This window comes from Rhagoletis pomonella, unplaced genomic scaffold (assembly GCF_013731165.1).
Source record: "Rhagoletis pomonella isolate Grant_MI unplaced genomic scaffold, Rhpom_1.0 Rhpom_scaffold_00014, whole genome shotgun sequence".
NCBI lineage: Eukaryota > Metazoa > Arthropoda > Insecta > Diptera > Tephritidae > Rhagoletis > Rhagoletis pomonella.
Genome location: NW_023458568.1, coordinates 12038819 through 12059464, shown reverse-complemented (window position 1 = coordinate 12059464; position 20646 = coordinate 12038819). Strand labels below are relative to the sequence as shown.

The 20646-nt window shown below is 39.7% G+C and overlaps 1 protein-coding gene across 6 annotated transcripts in view; it reads left to right on the top strand.

Annotated features, from left to right (window-relative positions):
- The first annotated feature begins 3503 nt into the window (after nucleotides 1-3503).
- LOC118749232 (RINT1-like protein) overlaps nucleotides 3504-20646 on the top strand; it is a 148021-nt gene continuing 130878 nt past the window's right edge. For 2 of the 6 annotated variants that reach the window (XM_036484024.1, XM_036484023.1), the window contains exons 1-3: nucleotides 3514-3737; nucleotides 3795-4042; nucleotides 4099-4293. In XM_036484024.1, the coding sequence (XP_036339917.1) occupies nucleotides 3600-3737; nucleotides 3795-4042; nucleotides 4099-4293 (581 nt within the window). In that variant the 5' untranslated portion in view covers nucleotides 3514-3599. Of the gene's footprint in view, nucleotides 3738-3794; nucleotides 4043-4098; nucleotides 4294-20646 lie in introns of all 6 variants that reach the window. The other 4 variants (XM_036484025.1, XM_036484026.1, XM_036484022.1 and 1 more) reach the window with 4 other exon arrangements.

The following is a 20646-nucleotide window of genomic DNA, read 5'->3' as shown; positions in this document are numbered from 1 at the left end:
TGCCTCAGCTAGTTGGCCTGTTTGAACATAGTCTAACAAGGGACGAATTTTATATGGCTAAAACTATGTTCACATATCAATATTACCTCAATCAAAGCTCGTTTTTTAATCGCACCGTTCACACAGGCAAATCTCAGATTATTAGCCGTCAAATTTGTAGTGCTTGTTATTCTCACATCTCAAGGAAAAGTTATTTTTTTTTCTCTGTGCCACCGTGATCACGTTTTTCTGCTATATTGAGCAATATAGATATATTTTAACTTAACATTTTATTAAAAAAAATACCTTTAGAACCCTCTTTTCCTTGCCAGCGTCCATTTTTGTTTACTTTTACATTTGCCATTTCTCCTCTTCTTCGCAAAAACAATCGATAAAACTAGGATGGACACCGAAAAGTTATCGGTTAAATCTGAAATTATTTTATAATTACAGATTAACACGGGAGGAATTTTATATGGCTAATCTCTTTTTCTATCTACAGATTAGGAAGTTAAGCTCGAAAATGAAGATAATCTACTTATATGTGAACCTAGTATAATCTCTTGTTATAATTACAGATTAGGGTGTTAAGCTCGAAAATGAGGATAATCTATTTATATGTGAACCTACTATAAAACTACCTAGTAGAAGTCTGAAATGCGACTATGAATAGAAGTGAATTTTAAGTTGGTACTTAAATTTAATTTGCAACTTTATTAGTTTCGACTTAGGGTCTGTGCCAAATGATAGAAAAGATGAAATTTTGACGGATCAAAGTAAAAATCTGAAATTTCTCGTGGTGAATACGAACGTCAGAATTTTACCTAGCTCATGGGGCTAGGTAAAATTTTGACAGCTTATAACCATGTATACACATAATATTGCTTGGCGGTAATAAAGAGTGAATATGAAAATGAAAGCTTAAACAGCAAAAAAAGCGCAAGTCACTTGCAAATTATAAAATAAATATAAATTATAAGAATTTTAGCATCACACAACAACAAAGCTTTCGCCCGAGCGTTTTGTTGGTTTTTCAACTGTCAAAATTTTACTTTGCATTTGGCACAGCAAAATTCAAATTTTTTGTACTACACCATAGCAAATTTTTACACCCCGTGTCACCACGGAGAAAAAAGTTACCGATTGGCACAGGCCCTTAGTGGCTGGACTTGAATACGCGCCATTGAAGCGACTAGTTGAAAGACCGTTTACACCAGGCGATTGTTACTTTCAACTAAAAATTGCTTGAAAAATCGCCTCATGTAAATTCCTTATAAAGCCCAGCCAAATGCGTTTTAAAATGCTGATTACAATAAAACACAATTTTAATCGAATAATCACCCCTAAAGACTAAAGGTTTTCATTCCTAAGACAGCCGGTTCTACGTACCGGAATGACTCGGGTTTTACCCGACTAAGGGCTGTTATTTCGGCGACCTAACCCCGCTTACATCGGCGATACCCCCCAATCATTGGTAGTCCATTGAGCAACTCTTTGCCGCCGGATTGCTCCGCAACCTTCTTCTTCAGGCGGGCGTAGAGACCAACCCCAGACCAGAAACGTATTTCTGCTGTGTTTGCCAGAATCGACTCCATCGATTAGGTGCAATTCATGCAACGAATGGAGTCACCTAAGAATCTGCTCTGGTCTTAGGTCTTATCGGGAGTGGACCACAAGCTATGTGGCTCCCTGCTGCTCAAGCCAAACGGCACAATCAGCCTCCACGGCTACCCGCTCGCGCAACGCACCCAACACCCGAAGAGCCTGCACGGCTCCGAGAAGCTCCTCTGGACAGCAGCAAACCTCCCAACCCAAAGCCCACCCGCCCTCACAGTCTACCGGCCTGTCTAACTTGCTCGTGCGAGCCAACCAGCAGCTCCTGGTTGCACACACCAACTGGACCGTATGCCAGAGAGAATATATCGGAACGTGACATCGGTCAAATGCAACTCACGCATTGGCTGGTGCAACTTCTGCCTATGCTCCGGTCTACGCACCACGCGCGAATGGACTGCGAAATACAGCGCCATATGCTGTAGAGCACCGCTGACACAGACAACAACGCCTTCATTGCAGCCATCTACCATCAGGCAGCAACAGCAAGCGCGTCAGAACAACAGGCCCAAGGTATAACTCACTCCTCCCTCACCCCCTCGTATCGCGACAAGCCTCCCAAGGCATAAGAAAGTCCTACAACTCAACTGCAATGGACTCCAGAGTAAGATTGAGGAGATAGTAGTCTTTATGGGTCGGCATGGCATATTGATAGCTGCGGTCCAAGAAACGAATTTGCACAGCAACTCAACTTGATTGGGTTGCGCCGCCTATATGCTCCGTAAAGATCGCGAGCGAAATAATGGTGGCGGACTAGCGTTCATCCTACACCACACAGTGCAGCATCGGCTTATCGAAGAAGACATCGACCCGAGGGACACCACCCTAGAATGTCAGGGCATAGCTGTCCGGTCAGGCGATGTCGAGCTCGAAATATTCAACGTTTATATACCCCCTGTCACCTGCTGCCCGGCAGGGTATCACCCTGACATAGGTGCGCTACTCAGAGGTGAAAACCGAATGGTAGTAGGTGACTTCAAGCGCCCCACGATCTCTGGCACTCAAGCCTGGCCAATGATCGTAGGGGAAAGCTTTTGGCTGAGCAGATAGATGATTCGACATTCTGCACCATGAACGACGACGCCCCCACCAGGATTATGGGTAGCTGTAGCAGCTCGCCAGACCTCACAATTGCTGGCGCTGTTTTGATCAATAGCATTTCATGGCGACCTATGCTAACACTAGTATCAGACCATAATCATCCAGATCAATGAGCCCACCGACTTTGCTCGCGCGGACCACCGAACTTACACCAACTTTAACAAAGCTGATTGGGACGGCTTCGTGGAAGTCACCGAGAGCAGCTTCGCCGCCCTTCCCATACCCACAAACATACATACTGGTGAACGCAGGTTTCGCATGGTAGTCACTGCCGCAGCGGCTCGCTTCATCCCGTCCGGACGTATCCAGGAAGTCCGCCCAAATTTCCCGGCCGAAGCAGCTGTACTAGCATATGAGCGTCAACACCTATGCAACACCTACGCCACAATAGTGTGTTAGTGCGTTGCGGATAATCACCATTTCATGTTGATAATTAGTTGGAGATTCAATGTAATTAAGTTTTATGTTTCTGCATGAAAACTCGAATTTGGACGAAACAAAATAAATATTAAACCGGCCAATTATCAAAGGGCGCAAAAATATGGGAGTTGGCTATCTTTTCGCTTCGGGCTGCAGTTTCAACGTTTTATGTGGCATGCGTTGTGCATTTTCATACAATTCATCTTATCTGTCAAAGCGAAGCTGTCACGTAAAGCGTAGCAAGAGTTTTGTGTGGCTTCAGCTTTATCATCATCTAACACGCAACTGTTTAGTTGATCAGAAGTACACAAAAACGCGTTCAGAAGGGGCAATCGCAAAAGTTACTGAGCAGTTGCGCCTTCTGAACGTGCCCAATAAAAATCTGCAGAATCGACTAGGCGATATATCGATATGTTTTCACCATATTTATTAAAGGAAAATTTTGATATTGTTTTGAATTTCAGCATAATTGCACAGTAATTAAAATGCTATCGAAAGACTGCTTGGAACGTCGAGTTATTGCATTTATCAATAAAGAAATGGGCGATGACTGTAAGAAACTATATCGTGCTGCTGTGTTGGTAGACAAATACCATGCATCCATCGAACATATAAAGGAAAAAGTATTGACTGGGTATATATATATTTACTAGTAATATAAATAATTATATTTCTTGCAGTTAAGCTGTGAATATGACGGTACATCGAATTCTACCGACATCAAATCAGCATTACACGCCCAGGAAAAAGTTAGTCAAAGCATGGAATTTCAAGTAGAGAAGCTTTGCCAGTTCAGCACCCGGTTATCAGAAAAAATTGGAAAAACGGACGAAGCGCTGAGCAAAGTTCTAAAAGATTTAGAAAACGTGCGTAAGTTACAACAATTGAAGCAATATTTGAAAATTGTGCAAGATATACAAGAAATCAGGTAAGTGAAGAAGGCAATTATAGTATATAATGAGACTAATACGATTTATATGTCAGCCAAAGCCTTAATGATACCATTCGTACAAAAGACGAAGCTAAAATGGTCAACATATATTTGACACTATTTGAAGACAGCGATTGTGAAAATAGTATCATTGGCCGATTATGTAACATCGAAGCTCCGCATCTTAAACTATACGCTATAAAAACGGCTACCTTCTGGCACAAAATTCTCCGCGATAAATTTACAAGGTAATATTTGAATAAATGAGAGGGAAATGTTTAGATATTCGTACAACGATTTTCATTTCGGTGGCCGGACCCCTAAAACGCCCCTAAACAAAAGAGGATAGACCGCGCTTAATGAAAAGTCACCCCTAACCCCACAGACCGCTTGGGAGCTGTTTGAAATTGGGGGGAATTTGGATTTTTTGCAAAAGTTTATTTCATTGGAGCCTGATTTTACGTGGCGGGTCGCAAACCCAGCGCACAACCCATTGCTAAGGAGGGTGGTTTCGCAACCGAATACAAGCTTATAACTCGAGCCGCTTACTCCAAGACACCCTTGCAGCCGCACCTAATGGTGAACAGACGCTACAGACTTCAGTGAGCCCTTAAACCGAATAAGTCTGAGTGGCCCCACTGCAGCTCCCTCTCTTTCTGCCGTGTCCCAAGGCTCCACTGGGATTGGTTACCGCATCTCGAACATGGGAGAGAGATGGGCACGGGACTAAAAATTAATCCCGATCCCGCCCATCCCGAAATTTGATTTTTAAGTCCCGAACCCGCTCATTCCGACGTTTTTCAAAATTGTACCGCGGGTCCCATGGGTCCCGATATCTATCTAAAGCAGGCCACAAACGGACAACAAATTGAAACGATCGGTTGAGATTTCAACGTGTTTGGCGTGCTTTGCAATCAGTTGAAGGTTGACAAAAGTGTTCATGTCTTTCAAATTAAATTTAAATAATAATACTGAAAGATTTGCAATCTTCCGATTATTTTGTTTTGCTTTGCTGTTCGTTTTCGTTTCAATAAAACATTAAAATTACATATTTCAAACATTGCTTTTAAGGAAGATTTTGTGAATTTGCGGGGGTTGCGGTTTTATCGGGAGTGTCGGAAAGGATTTTGGTCCCTTCCCGCCCGCCATATTTTTACAGATCTTTCCGATACCGCCCATCCCGGCCAACTTTAAATCAGTACCGTGGGTCCGCGGGTACCCTATCCCGTGCCCATCTCTAGCGCGAAAAGGACGCAAGAGACCGGATTGAGTATAGCCTGGCAACTGTAACTGCATACCCGGCACCACGACTATACTCCATACTATACTCCAGACTGCAACTGGCTATTCACGTCGATGGCGTAACAATACTGACGGTGAATAACCCGAAAATCCTCGGAGTTACCTTCGACAGTCTGCTCTCATTTTCGGCGCATACAACCGCAATTGTCAACAAAGTACAGAGCCGCAACAATGTCCTCAAGTCAATGGCCGGTAGCACTTGGGGCAAAGATAAAGAAACGTTGTTGGCAATATACAAGGCAATTCGCCGGTCGGTTCTAAACTATGCAGCGCCCGTATGGTCGCCGGGGACTAGCAGGACGCAGTGGATGAAGCTACAGACCTGTCAAAACACGGCATACGAACTGCGACAGGATTCCTCCTTATGACGCCCCAACACCACCTACATGACGAGGCCCAGATGCTCCCAGTAAAGGAGCATAACATAATGCTCTGCAAGCAGTTCTTTGCTGGGAGCCACAGACGTGGACCTCTCTGCGGACAGCTGCTCGCGGAAGAGCCCTCGGCACAGCACGTCAGGAGGCATCTTTACGGACTGACGGACGAAGTCCAGAGGTTTATCAGCCAACCTCTGGACCCGTCAACCTACCGACAGGCCCTGAACGGCATTCACAGGGAATCAGTCTCAAGTTATGTAGACTCCCGCCCTGTGAATGCCGTTCTAGGCACACAACCACCGGACGTGGACGGGACAGAACTTTGTCTGCCTCGGGAGACCCGCACTAAAATAGCACAACTTCGCTCTGGCTATTGCAGCAGGCTCAACTCCTACTTGAGCAGAATCAACGAGGATGTGCCCAACCAATGCCCGGCATGTGGAGATTCGCCACATGACTCCCAGCACCTCTTCACATGCCCTGAGAACCCCACTCAGCTAACGCCCTGTGGAAGTATCACACTTCCTGGGCCTCCCCCTAGCTGAAATTGGCGACAACGTTGATGGATGAACCGCCCCGAACGGGACTTAGTAGCCGCTACAACAACAACTATACTCCATTGCATTCCCGAGTTCCACCACCTGACTCTGACGAGGTAGGAATAGCAATAGGGCGCTTGCAAAACAACAAAGCTGCTGGAGCTGACAGCTGAGCTATTCAAGTACAGAGGCGAGATGTTAATAAGCATTCCCCGGTTCTACGTTCCGGAGTGACACGGGTTTTACCCGATCAAGGGCTGTTGTGAATTTGCGGGGGTTGCGTTGTTATCGGAAGTGTCGCAAAGGATTTTGGTCCCTTCCCGCCCGCCATATTTTAACATATCTTCCCGATACCGCCCATCCCGGCCAATTTTAAATCAGTACCATGGGTCCCACGGGTCCCGCTATCCCGCGCCCATCTCTAGCTCGAAAAGGACGCAAGAGTCGGGATTGAGTATAGCCGTGCAACTGTAACTGCATACCCTAGCACTACGAGTTTACTCGAGGCCCTGCTGCTCCCGTACTTTACGAACCACCTGACCCCAGCGAAGGATCAACATGAATTCCGCAAAGTGCATAGCACAACAACAGCACTTAACGTCATAAACACTCAGATAACTCGTGGCCTAAACCGAAACCGCCCCTGTGAGACAACTATTCTAGTAGCGTTGGACCTGTCCAAGGCGTTCGACACTGTCAGTCATTGAACGCTACTAGAAGATATAGAGGCTTCCTCTCTCCCACAGGGACTCAAACAGTGGTCGGCGAATTACCTGAGTGTTCGACACTCGATAGTAATTTTCAGAGACAAAACTAGCCACGTAAAATTAAACGGGGTACCACAGGGTGGTGTCCTGTCCCCGCTACTGTTTAATTATTACATCTCAAAGCTTCCTCAGCCACCAGAGGGTGTTAATATAGTCTCCTATGCTGACGATTGTTCGATCATGGCGTCTGGGAATGGAATTGATGACTTGTGCTCGAAAGTAGACGGCTACCTCGCCGAACTTTCTCGCTTCTTCACTGCAAGGAGCCTTGCCCTATCCCCTGCGAAATCCTCCGCAACCCTATTCACCACCTGGGCGAAAGAGGTCAGACTGCAACTGGGTATTCACGTCGATGGCGTAACAATGCCGACGGTGATTAACCCGAAAATCCTCGGAGTTACCTTCGACAGTCTGCTCTCCTTCTCGGCGCATACAACCGCAATTGTCAACAAAGTACAGAGCCGCAACAATGTCCTCAAGTCGCTGGCCGGCAGCACTTGCGGCCAAGACAAAGAAACGTTGTTGGCCGGCCGGTTCTAAACTATGCAGCGCCCGTGTGGTCGCCGGGGACTAGCAGGACGCAGTGGCTGAAGCAACAGACCTGCCAAAACACGGCATTACGAACTGCGACAGGATGCCTCCTGATGACGCCCCAACACCATCTACATGACGAGGCCCAGATGCTCCCAGTAAAGGAGCATAACATAACACTGAATTCGCAGACGGACGTGTTTTTTTTGAGGTCCCCAAAAACTCGCTAAAAGTGTGTATTATCAGCGGTTCGCGGCATCTTGTGACTGTTTCGGTACTGTCCAGCCTTTGGGCCTGCTGTGTCCTAGTTCCACAGACGTCTCCAGCATAGAAAAAGGAAATTTCTTAAATTTCTTTAAATTTGCATATTTGCATACGGCGCGAAGGAAAAATATTTAAAAAACTAAGAGCAGATGAAACAACTATTAAGAGAAATACGCTGCTCTGCTAAACAGTTATCATCGAAAAAATACATTAACAATATTTAAAAACTGCATTACCAACGTTGATTTGAGGCTGCCACTCAGCAAAGTCAAACCGGTTAGAACATTTGTAGAAATGCCACTTGAGAAATATACGTGTGGTGCTGGCGCCAATGCAATTAAAGAAAATACGTCCAGTATACTGTGCACAGTCTGTAACAGGTGGCTACACCAAAAGTGTTCCAACATCAACCCTAAAGACTTCAAGAGAATTGCAACTGAAATCAAGAAAAATAAATTCAAATGGTGCTGTAACCAATGTAAACTGAGAGGTTCATCAAGCAACCTCTGGACCCGTCAGCTTACCGACTGGCCCTGAACGGTATTCACAGAGAGCCAGTCTCGAGTTATGTAGACTCTAGACCTGTGAATGCCGTTCTAGGCATACCGCCCCCGGACATAGACGTGACGGAGCTTCATCTGCCTCGGGAGACACGAGCGACAATAGCCCAACTCCGCTCTGGCTACTGCAGCAAGTTAAACTCCTACCTGAGTAGATTGAATGAGGATGTGCCAGATGAGTGTCCGGCATGCGGAGAGACCCCACATGACTCGAAACATCTCTTCGCATGCCCGGAAAACCCGACTACACTAACGGCCTTGTCCTTGTGGACCAACTCAACCAGCACTGACTATTGCTAGGTCTGGCGAGCTGGAGCGGCTGCCCATGCCATGCGTCGTCGTTCGTTTTACAGAATGTCGAATCGTCTATCTGCTCCGCCAATTGTGTTCCCCTACGATCGTTTGACAGGCTTGAATGCCAAAGATTGTGGTGCACGTTAAAGTCTCCAACTACCATACAGTTTTCACCTATGAGGAGCGCACTTATTTCAGGGTGATATCCTGCCGGGCAGCTGGTCACAGGGGTATATATACGTTAAATATTTCGAGCTCGACATCGCCTGACCGGATATCAATAGCCTGACATTCTAGGATAGTATCCCTGCGGTCGATGCCTGCTTCGGTAAGACCAATAATGATAGAATACAAGATTGTGCCGTCCTGGGCGTTGACATTTGTGTACCACAAGTAAACAAAGAATGGAGCGAAAAGAAGAACGAGTTGAAACTGCCAAAGCAGTTCACTTTACAGCGAAAAACGTGTTTTAATTTTGCTAAATGTGAAAATATTGTATTTTTCACCTAATCTATTAAAAACCAGTGAACATTTTAGTGCACTCCATTGCTTTGCAATTAAGGCTGCTGCAGAAACCTGCAGGAGCATCTCTGCGGGATTGATTAGTTAACTTGCTAATGGAGGCTGCGTGGAGCAGAAACAAAATCATTGTGAGGAAATGCTGTTAATATAATAATAGAGAAACATTTCGGGAACGGCTTTGCCGTGCCCTATGTACACAACGGCTGTCGCAATTTAACACACAGCACTTCATTGTATTCGTTTTTACGCAGTCCTCAACTCAAAAATCACTCACTAATTGCAAATTAACACAATTTAAACTGATTTTTCACTTATAATTAAAATTTATCTTTCGCTGATTTGTAAACAAAGGTTTATTTACAAGTTACCATAACTGCAGTGTTGCCAGAACTTTTTGGACGAACCGGCTAAATTGGCAAATAAAACCGGCTAAATTGGCAAATACAAAGAACGTAAATGTATAAGAAGCGACAACTCGTTAAAGTCGGCGAGTGAGGTCTGAAAGGTTGAGATGAGGAGTTCGCGTCCGTTTTAACATCCATTTTCGTAAATGAATTCGCCGCACATATGGTTTCGCGGCGATAAAGAACGTTAAGAAAAAGTGACCGATGATAGAAATAATAAAATGAAATGAAAAAAAACATGGCCGCAGCTCTTTTTGTTTATTTGCTGACGGCATTTAACAATTTGCACGCGCATGTGCATAGATTTACTTTATTTCATAATTTTAAACAAATATAAGTAAATTAAATACATGCGCTATGCAAGATCTTTATAAGCTTCCTCTTTAGTATGGAAGTTGTAAAGTTGTAATTTATGGATGAAATTACCCTTTTGATATCAACCAAATGTACATTTATAATCAATAAATAATTTACATCAATTTGTACAAATGTACTCTTGCGATTTTCCTCCTAACATGTGTATGTTTCTACATCCATGCAAATATACGTACATACGTACATATGTACATATACGCATATGCCACTAAAATACAACAATAACAAATTCATTCATAAACGCATGCGCATATTCTTCAAGGTCAAACTCATTCATTCATAAATTCAATGACCATACTTCTCCCCGCAAACTCATCGCCCACAAGCGCAATTTCTGCGCGAGGGCCACAAAAATTCTAAAATGTAAAATTGAAGAAATCACAGCCAGTCAAATGAAAAGTTGCAACTCAGCAGTAAAATCTGAGGACGTTTGCAAAAATAACTTATCTCGAGTTAAGACATTTATTCTCTAAACTTCTAAATCGCAGTGCTTTTCCAACTTTTAAATTATTAATTAGTTGTTTAAGATTTTATTTTAATAAAAAACAAAATAAACATGCATTTTTTGCACAAATGGCCACCGATATTTTGATGTAAACTCAAAACTTCTGAAATCACATACATAAGTGGTTTTACAACAAATGTAATTTGGCAACATGGTTGCCGTCACCAACTTCGGTCATCAATTTTAAAATTTTTGTAAACCGATCGCTTACGATTTGTTTACAGTTGACTCTAGATACTACGAGTAACATGTAAAGGAATTCAAAAAATTTAATTATTTTGCATTATTGATAATTGCGAAGCTATGAAGCATGTATAAGTGAGTGTATACATACAGACCTATTCTGCGTTGGTAACACAAATTTTGTTTACTATCATCAAAAGCGACAAACACAAAAAATCGTACATTAACAGCCTATTTTGCGTTGGTAATTTTTTTTTACCCAAAAATAAAGTTCCTCTGTTTTTTTTAAACCCTTTTCGCATTCTGCGCACTTCTGTAACCAGTAAAATTTGTTACCATCTCATAAACAGGTAACAAAATATTGCCCCATGAAATATGCAACAACAGAATTTCTACAAAACTTCATACCTGGAATGCGGAATAAATTAAAATGTTACCACGGTACCTATAATTGCGGTTACAAAAAGTGGTAAAAATGTTTGGTAACAAAATTTGCTGGTTACAAAATTTCCGGTAACAAGCAGAATATTGCTACAAGAATTCAAGTTAGGAGTAGCCTACTGTAAACGTACATATGTATGCGCATAAATATGTCAGGACGCGGCATTTTGCAGGAATTTACGAATTTGTCAAGATAAAGATGGCGGAGGACGTGGAAGAGACGGAGACAACTTATGTTTCACATTTACGCGTTTGTTTTGGCGGAGGATGTGAGAAAGACGGAGACAACTTATGTTTCACTTTTGTGCGTTTATTTTTTGCATGCATATGAACAAGAAATTGGAAAACATTTATTCTTGCCCGATAATAAAAAAATGTATGCATACTCATGTATAAATGCATAGATTTAAATTAAACTTATGCCATCCCTTTATAATAAACATTGGTTTTGCTTCTTATACATTTAGCCGCCATATGCACACTTTATCCACCAAATCGCCCGACACATAACTTTTTTTGCACACTTTAAATATGTAAATATCCAGATGAAAACAAAACATAAGTACACTCATATATAAATGCATAGATTTCTTATTAAACTAATGCATTTTTATATAAAAGTACACTGGTTTTGTTTAAAATAATGAACACTTTTTATCCACAGACGCCAACAATCGGCACTTGTTGACGAACACTTTGCACTCACAAACACTTTTTATTATTGATAAGGACACTTTCACAAACAGGCACGTCAGTATCTTACACATTCACTGAATATTTTATATTTTGCACCTCCATTTATGTATTTTCTGAATTAAAATACATTTTCTCAATCACTTGTGCAAAATAATCACCGACATTCACATTTGCATCTTTTTTTCTGTTTTGTTTGCTTTTTCCGCATTCGAGGCGAAAATCAAAAATCTGCCGCGGACAGAGTCAAAAGGGAGACGAACTCCTCATCTCAACCTTTCAGATACGGTCAAAATCGACGCGGCACATTTTCAAAGTAACGAGTTGTCGCTTCTTATACATTTACGTTCTTTGGCAAATAAAACCGGCTAAAAACGGCTAAAATGTTTCAACTAAATTTCACTTTATTTAAATAAATCACGAGTAAAAAGACTATTTCTTGGAGAGAAGTTACAAATTCGAGCCGGAAAAAATGTTGCCAGCAAGAATTTGCAATTAGGAAAAACATATGATTGTGGCACATGGTTGGATTTTTTGTGGACGATAATTTGAATAAACCTGTTCGTTAAATTAAAAAATTTACAAACTGGAGCGATTTTAAAATGAAAAATGTAAGTTAATACTTGTTTACTTAATTAATTTAGTTAATTCCAATGATTTGAAAGGTACTCGGCAAAAAAAAAACTATCTATTACTATTACTATCTGTCTTCCCTACAAGGCCTTTTCAGACTGACCGATTCTCAATACACTCAGATAGATACCAATACACATAAAAACGCTGTAAAAATGTCCCTTAAATTTTAAGGCAGTAAAACAACGACCTTAAGTTAACATCAACCGTATGTTGACAAGGGATGCAAAATCACAGTTACACAAAACAACTGGTCAGATTTTTCAGAAATCCCTTCAATTCTGATGTAAAATATGATGCCAAAAGACTGCAGATCTCCCATTTAGATGACCGGTCATATGACCGGCAGATGTCTCGTAGGATTCCCAGAGAGTTTTGCTTTACATAGAAATTTGTGCTCTTTTATTTTCATTTTGACTCACTTCAGTGTTGGTTCCTTTAATTCAAGTTGGCATTCGGTTTTTGGAATTTAAATAAGTTCTCAGCAAAAAAGTTTGTTTAAAAAAATACAAATGGGTACATAGTGCTTGAAAATATAAATTTTTCCCTTACCTTAAACCTTTGGGAGTGGGCAAAAATGATGTTTTGTAATTTAGGCGGAATTGAATATGCACTATCTGGGAAGACAATATCTTCATGTGATATTTATTCTGTTTGTTGGCACTATATCCAAACACAAACGAATCTTAAGTCTCTTAACAGTGAAACAATTTCTTATTTTCTTTCTTATTTATTTTTTGCGAATACAACTTCACACTTAAAATTAAGACATTTATAACAAACATTTTATGAAGAAAATCCCTTCTTCGTTTAAAATAAAAATAAGCGAAATCGGCCCAATTTCATACAACCCTGCCTGACATGAAACTTTTCTCCAGGATAAGGCTAGTAGCCATTTCTAACAGATTTTGGTTCGCTTAGCAAAAATGGAAACATATATACATATTTGAAATTTAAGAAAACAAGACAAATATCAAAATCGGCTAAAAACGGCAAATTTTTTCTGCAAAACGGCTAACAAATCGGCTGCCGGCTAAATCGAAATTTCTCCGGCTGTTTGCTATCGCAACCGGCTAAATCTAGCCGGAAAACGGCTAAAATGGCAACACTGCACAACTGTCAAAATCGGCAAAACCAAAGTAGCGGTACCACTGACGGCGCCACCTTTGTTCGCTGCACCGTGCGATAAGACGATACTGCACTGTGTGGTGCGTTATGAACGCTACGCCCCCACCATTATCTCGCTCGCGATCTCGACGGTGCACTTTGTATCTGGCACAATTCAACAATGTTGAATTGCCATGCAGCTTCGTCACTTGGACCGCAGTTATTAATATTCCTCTGTTATTAATCGCGCGAAACTTTGCACACTTATTAGTTTTTACCCCGGGAAGGTTATAGGTATGGTTTTTTTGCAAATGTTTCGCCAATTTTGCAAGGGGGCATGGTACCTCGCATAGGCCTGCAAATGTTTAATCAGCTAAATATAACTTCAAAATCATAAGTCAAAATAACTTGAAATTTGGCATGAAGACATGTACAGCGTGGCGACGAATAACTGTTACCCAGGTTTTTTTGAGAAATAGAAGAGTCCTTTATAGATTTTGCGAAAAAAAGATATGGAACAAATTAACTGACGAGGACATGCGTGCCAAATGAACTTTTCTCTCAAAGTTTACACTACTGGCAAATGTAGATAAGGATTAAAATTTAAAAACTAACTAATACAACTAAAGTAAAATCTGTGGAAAATTAACAATAAAATACTTTTTTCGCAAAATTTATAAAGGACCCTTTTATTTCTCAAAAAAAACTGGGTAACAGTTATTCGTCGCCACGCTGTATATCGTATGCGCTTATAGTAAGTTATATATAAATAAGTTTATAAAAAGGGGCGTGGCACATCCCTTAGGAGTGAATATTTTTATCAGCCATAACTTCGGAACTATAAGTCACATGAATTTGAAATTTTGTGTATATGAAGTTGTTGTTGTAGCAGCATACAAATTCCCCAAAGACTTTTTGGGGAGTGTTGCTGGAGTCACATTCCTGGGCAGATATAAATCTGGGTCGTTCCGGTTACGTAGACCCGACTGTCATGGGAACGATGTATATGAAGTCATATGTATCTATGGTAGGTGCTTATGGTAAATCAGTTTATAAAAAATGGACGTGACACATCCCATAGGCGTGGAATTTAGTTTCAGCTTTAACCAGTGGAACCATAAGTCACATGAATTTGAAATTTGATATGAAGTCATATCTGTGGTAGTTGCTTATGTTAATGTTTATTTAAAATTATAAATTAATTTACAAGCTATTTAAATATAGGGGACCTGGTTTCAAAGGCCATTTTGTTCCCCGTTTTTAATTAATATTATTTTGGTATGTAGTATTTTGTAACTACTATTTGTTATACTTCATAGTAAACGTTGTGGATTTTTAACACGGTGCTAATTATACCGATAGTATCTATTGGTTCGGCTACTTTCGATGTTGGACATTGTTGCAGCATATGTTGCACCGTTTGTCCTCATTCTAGCAATTTTAATGCATTCTTCCCGAGTAAAGTTTTTACAATAGTTGGGACATTTCGGGAGTTCGTTGTGCATTCGCAGAAATGATTTTGACTCCTTCCATTTTTACAAGCTTTTATTTAACTTGGTCATCCCGCGGAAATTTCTAATCGATTTTAAACTAGCTTCCCGACAATGTAGAGACTTGAAATTTTCAGCATAGCTCCAATCACGAAGACAATGCAATTTAAAATACAAATGAACTCCCTATATGGCCCAGGGGTCTTGATGCAAAGGCGGTCAAAACATAGTAAAATTTATGGCTAACAGAGCGTAATTTGCCAAAGAACGTAAAATCACTATAAAATTGTTAAAGCTGCCGGCGGTAATAAATAAGAAGTATAGTTGCAGACGCTAGTATGAGAAATACCGGAATTCAACTTCAACAGTGTTTAAATTGCCAAACTGTTAAGATTTAAGCACTTGTGTTAAGAATTACATTATTTGGTTTCCTCACACAGCGAATTATGGAAATACAGAGATACAATAAAAGCCACACATAATTCATATGCATGCATCTTGAAAGTGTACATACATAGGTACTTCTACTATCGCGAAGACGAAAAAATATCAGTTAATACGATCAGAGTTGCCAACTATACTTAGCTATGAAGTGCCATATTGAGGATAACACAGTGCCAAAATGTGCCAAATAGAAAAAGGAAGTGCCAAAAAAGATGTCGCTCTTTTTAGTTCTTCTCATTTAGCATTAAAATTACAAACACATTAAAATAAAAGTCCAATGCAAAGTAAGATAAACCAGTTGTATACGCTATAGAAATTAGAAAATTTTAATTGACAAAAAGAAGTACACGCAAAGGATTTCCCAAAAATGTATTGAAATATTACTATTTTTCGAAAGTGTCGATTTGGCAGTTTGTGCCAAATTGAAAAATTAAGTGCCATTTGAAGTAAAATACGGCCAAGAATGGCACGGTTTGAGCGAAGTTGGCAGCCCTGAGTACGATGTGTTTCTTCTGAATACTGTTAAGGCGATGTGGAGTATGCTGCGTAGTCATGTGCCATGGTATGGTAAAGGTAAACGGAAAATAATTGTCTATAATTAACATACCGAAGTGGTCAAAAGGCTTAGGGCCCGTTGTTCAATGTCTGATTAACAAAAATCGGAGGTAGAAGCTCCGGTTAAATACAACAACTGCTTTATCGATCACATGTTATATGCATGATGTCGAAATCGTCGATAATGATGTACTGGTGATAACCATACATTGAGCAACGGGCCCTTAGCTTAGGTGAAACTACTTCAGTTTCAGATAGACTACATTTAGGGCCGTTTGCACCATGTCTAGTTAACGCTAACTGGAGGTACATCCTTCAGTTAAGCACGTTAACTGCTTTATCGATCACATGTTATATGATGGGTGTCGATAACGTCGATAAAGATGTTTAACTGGGAGTTAGAATTAACTAGACATGGTGCAAACGGCCCTTAAAGAACTTTTCTATTTAAAGCAACAAAATAAAATCTTTATACTTAGGAGCTGTTTTCATTATAAAGGCTTGCTCAAGCAGCAGCGGTATGGTATATTTGCTCATGTATGGATATACATACATGCATACATTTGTATCTAGTTAACTTACATTCATATGCCTCCACAGAATGCTATATATATATTCTTGTAATACTAGATATACTTCGTTGGAAAGCAAACATAAAACCCAAATGTATGCTATGTACTTATATTAGCTTTAAATTTTAACGTTTCCGCAGCTCCCAATGTTTGTCTTCATCTTAGGCAGGGATCACTCAATTTGTACATTTTGGCAGGTACAGAGTGGTGTTGTTCGGAAATTATTTTATTGAGCTGAACTCAGATTTCTAAACAACACCAATCCGTGACGGTGTACAAATACGTACAAATGTACAAATCGTGTGATCTTCGCTTAACGGCTTTTTGACAGCGTTTTCATTACTGCTAGTGATAGCAGAGCGTAATTAAGTAGCAATTAAGTAGTATAGTTTTAGGCACTGGTATGATATATTCTATTGTGAATTGCTTGGCAAGTTAAAATACCGGAAATTAGTTTGAATGAATCAGCTTTTAACCTTGTAATATTTCTATACGAATATCTGTAGAACACCTACCTGGTGTGTGGTTTGTACTTGAACTGAATGCTTAAATTAAATAAGACACCGATTCGTTTCTGATAATCCTCCCAATTCGTGACACATTGGGCGCGTTCATAAGACTAAGATTGTCTAACCGTTTACTGTTTGTCCTCGAAACGCACAGTTGAGTAGTTCCGCTCAGTTGAACAGTTGCCAACTTTCCGCCATATTTTCCATCGCACAATTTTTTCGCTACCTGAACTCAACATATTTTGCGCAGCCTAAACAGATAATCGAAAAGATTTACGCCGTTTATATTAAATGTATTATGCTCATAAATGCAGAGTCAGCCCTTAGTAAAAATATTATGTCCTGGTTATGTAAAATAAAACTAAAAAGTTCAAAATAAAATAATGTAAGAAAAATATTTTTTAAAAACAAGCTTTTGTTTAACATGTACAATCAAAGGAATAAAATAAAGTAGTGTAACAAAAGATTTTTTAGCAAGAAAATTTTGTTACTGCACTAAAATGAATAAAATAAAATAAGTTAAGCTTTCGTTAAAGTTACTAAAAGCCAAATAGTGAAAGGAGTTACTCAAACTCATGAAAATTACTAACAATTTGAACCGATTTACTTCGTTTTTAAAAAAACTTGTCGGCGAATTCAGCGTACATGCATAATTGGTACATATCGTCGCTGCGCCAAAAAAAAACAGTTATGTGATTTTTGTCAATTTTTTTTATTGCATATTTTTTTAACACTATCTATTACCCACATTTCTGCATTTGTCGTTTTCTAATATCTCCTTTGGTTTAGAACTGATCAAAAACTGCTCGCAGTACTAGAAATACTCTGATAAAACGGGTATACGCTTACGTGATTATAACTGTTTTTGATCGCAGATGAGTATGCTTTGATTTCGATGTAAAAAATAGTTATAAACCAACTAAATACATACATACATATGTATGCACATACCACTAACACTACAAAGATTCTACTATTTAATTTCATTGCTTGCAATTGGAATTCAACAATTAACAAAGGTAAAAAGTATGGAGGTAAACACCGTCCACTTTACATAAGAAAATGTATTCAATCCACCGATATATTCACCAATTGCATAAGTAGTATGCGACAGGCGAGGCCATCACATCCTTATATTGTTAATTATTTGGAGCTTTCATTGGATATCACCTATCGAAACTTTGAAAAAGTGCATTGGGTCAAGTTAATGCGCTGACCGAAAAAACAGTTCCCATCTCTGGCAATTTCATGGTTTGTACAAAGTATGTGTCCAATCACCACTTTGCATGAATTTTTATTAAAAAAATCCAATAAAAACGTTACTGTTACATAACAGAAGCAACGGGTAGTTAAATAATCGAGTCCTCAACGTCTATACATTGCATCTAAGCCTAACGGCAGTATTATGTACAAATTGCATAGGATCCCGTTCCGCCAAAAGCAAATTTAAATCGTGTATAAAAACAGCTATGTGCTTTAGAGCGGCGCAAATGTTGATCACGTCGTAATTGTGTTGTGTAGCTGGCTGTCCGGGCAGAGGTAAGTGGCAGGTTGGCATGCTTGTTGGCCCAGGCTAGCTCGACGGCCAAATGGGGGGGTTGTTTGCCGCTTCTCAACCTTCAGCTACAACAAACAAAAATTTTCTGTCATGCCAATGTAAAACGAAGGAGAAAAAGAAAGAAATCGAAGCCTGTCCGGGTCAGTTGGAGCCATCCCACCCCTTCTAAGTGCCGACGGCATTTAGCCTTGAGTTCCGCCGGGGCTCCTAGTTCATCATGCGAAACTCCCTTTACCTGACCTAGTCTGTCAGTCAAACGTTTGTCACCTGTTAAATCGTCATGTCACCTGTAATATACCCACGTCCCCTCCGTGTTGCGCCTAAGCAGCACCCACACCAACCTAAAAATTCCTAGCATTCCATCTTAAATAATAATGCTATGTTTACCGAATTTCATTGTAATACAAATTCATTTATTAAATTAAATCAAAACAAAACCTAACACATAAATTCATCTTATACTATTTCTTTACCTCTACTACTAACTGAATCCAAATTTTATGATTATTATTATTATAGGTATATATGTATATATATTTTTTCTTCCTTTTTTTCTTTGCCTGATTATCTACTTCTATTAACAATATCTTATTCCCTTACTCACGAATATCTATCTTTCTTTTGTATTGCTTGTATTTTTTTCCGCGCCTTCCACTGTAATTCTTTAAAGTTTTTTGTTTTGTAATCGTATACATATGCACATATATGTTTAAAAAGCGCAAACATGTATTCATGTGCCTTTGTTACCTCACATAAATATATGTATGTATTTATATATGTGACCTGGCAAGGCGAATTTATATAAGGTGATAGGAGTACAAAAACAAAAACTTACATGTATTTTGTTTTTGCTTTGGCGGCATAAACTGTCAAAATCTGTAAGAGTGTGTGTGGAAATTCAAACAAAATTTTTAAATTTGACATAAGAAGCCGTGAGGCGAAACACATACACAAAATCAGCTGATCTAGTAACACCACCTTATATAAATTCGCCTTGTGACCTGGTCTACGAAAAGGGAGCTTACGTGCGAAAACTAGTTTTCTGTGAAAAAGCTGTTAAAAGTAAGCAACTCGTTTCGTTTACTCGTTTTTACTCTTCTTTCTCTACATTTTTAGTACACTTCTAAGCAAGTTAGGATTTTCTGCTTTTCACCACGTGAAAAAGCATCTCATCTTCCATCCGAATCAACCAAAAAGTGAAAATTGATTTTTTGACACCTAAGCCCCCTTTCCGTAGACCAGGTCACATATGTATATGCACGTTTTATATTACTTTTTTTTTCTACCGTCGGTGACCCTTCCTAATGCTACTGAGTATGTATGTACATATATATGCAAATGTTAAAAACAGAGTACGAAAATAAACTGTACAAAACAATTCCCATTTGCTCATCGATCATCATATCATTTGTGGTTTTGTACAGTTTTGTACATAGTCAGAAACAAACTGTAAGATTCACTGTCATTTTCCCCAACGAGAAACGTTTGTTTTTCGTTTGTGACAATTGTACCATAGGGTGATATCACAAACGTTTCAATTACGTGAAAAATAATTTTTTCTGTAAATTTTCATATCCAATTCAATTAAAAAACATTTTTATTTTTTATTCATTGCAGCCATTCGTTTTGTGTTTAGTTATTGCATATGTGTACATACATACATATATTTTTCTCTGCACGATTCATTTCGTTTGTTGTTTCGTCTGTAACTACTAAACTACTGAAGTGTACTATCACCAAAGTGAACTCAGCCGTATTGTACTGAACTGTTGAAGTAATAAACGGAACGAAATAGTAACGTACAATATAGTTTATTTTCGTACCCTGGTTAAAAACAATAGTGACTTCTCACTTACCAGTATGTGCGTATGTTGTATGTCCACCGATGCTAGCGCCAGCATGCAGACTACCTGGGAAGTGTTGGGGGAGAAAAACAAAGCATTCATATGTACATATACCTACTGGAAAGGAGAGTA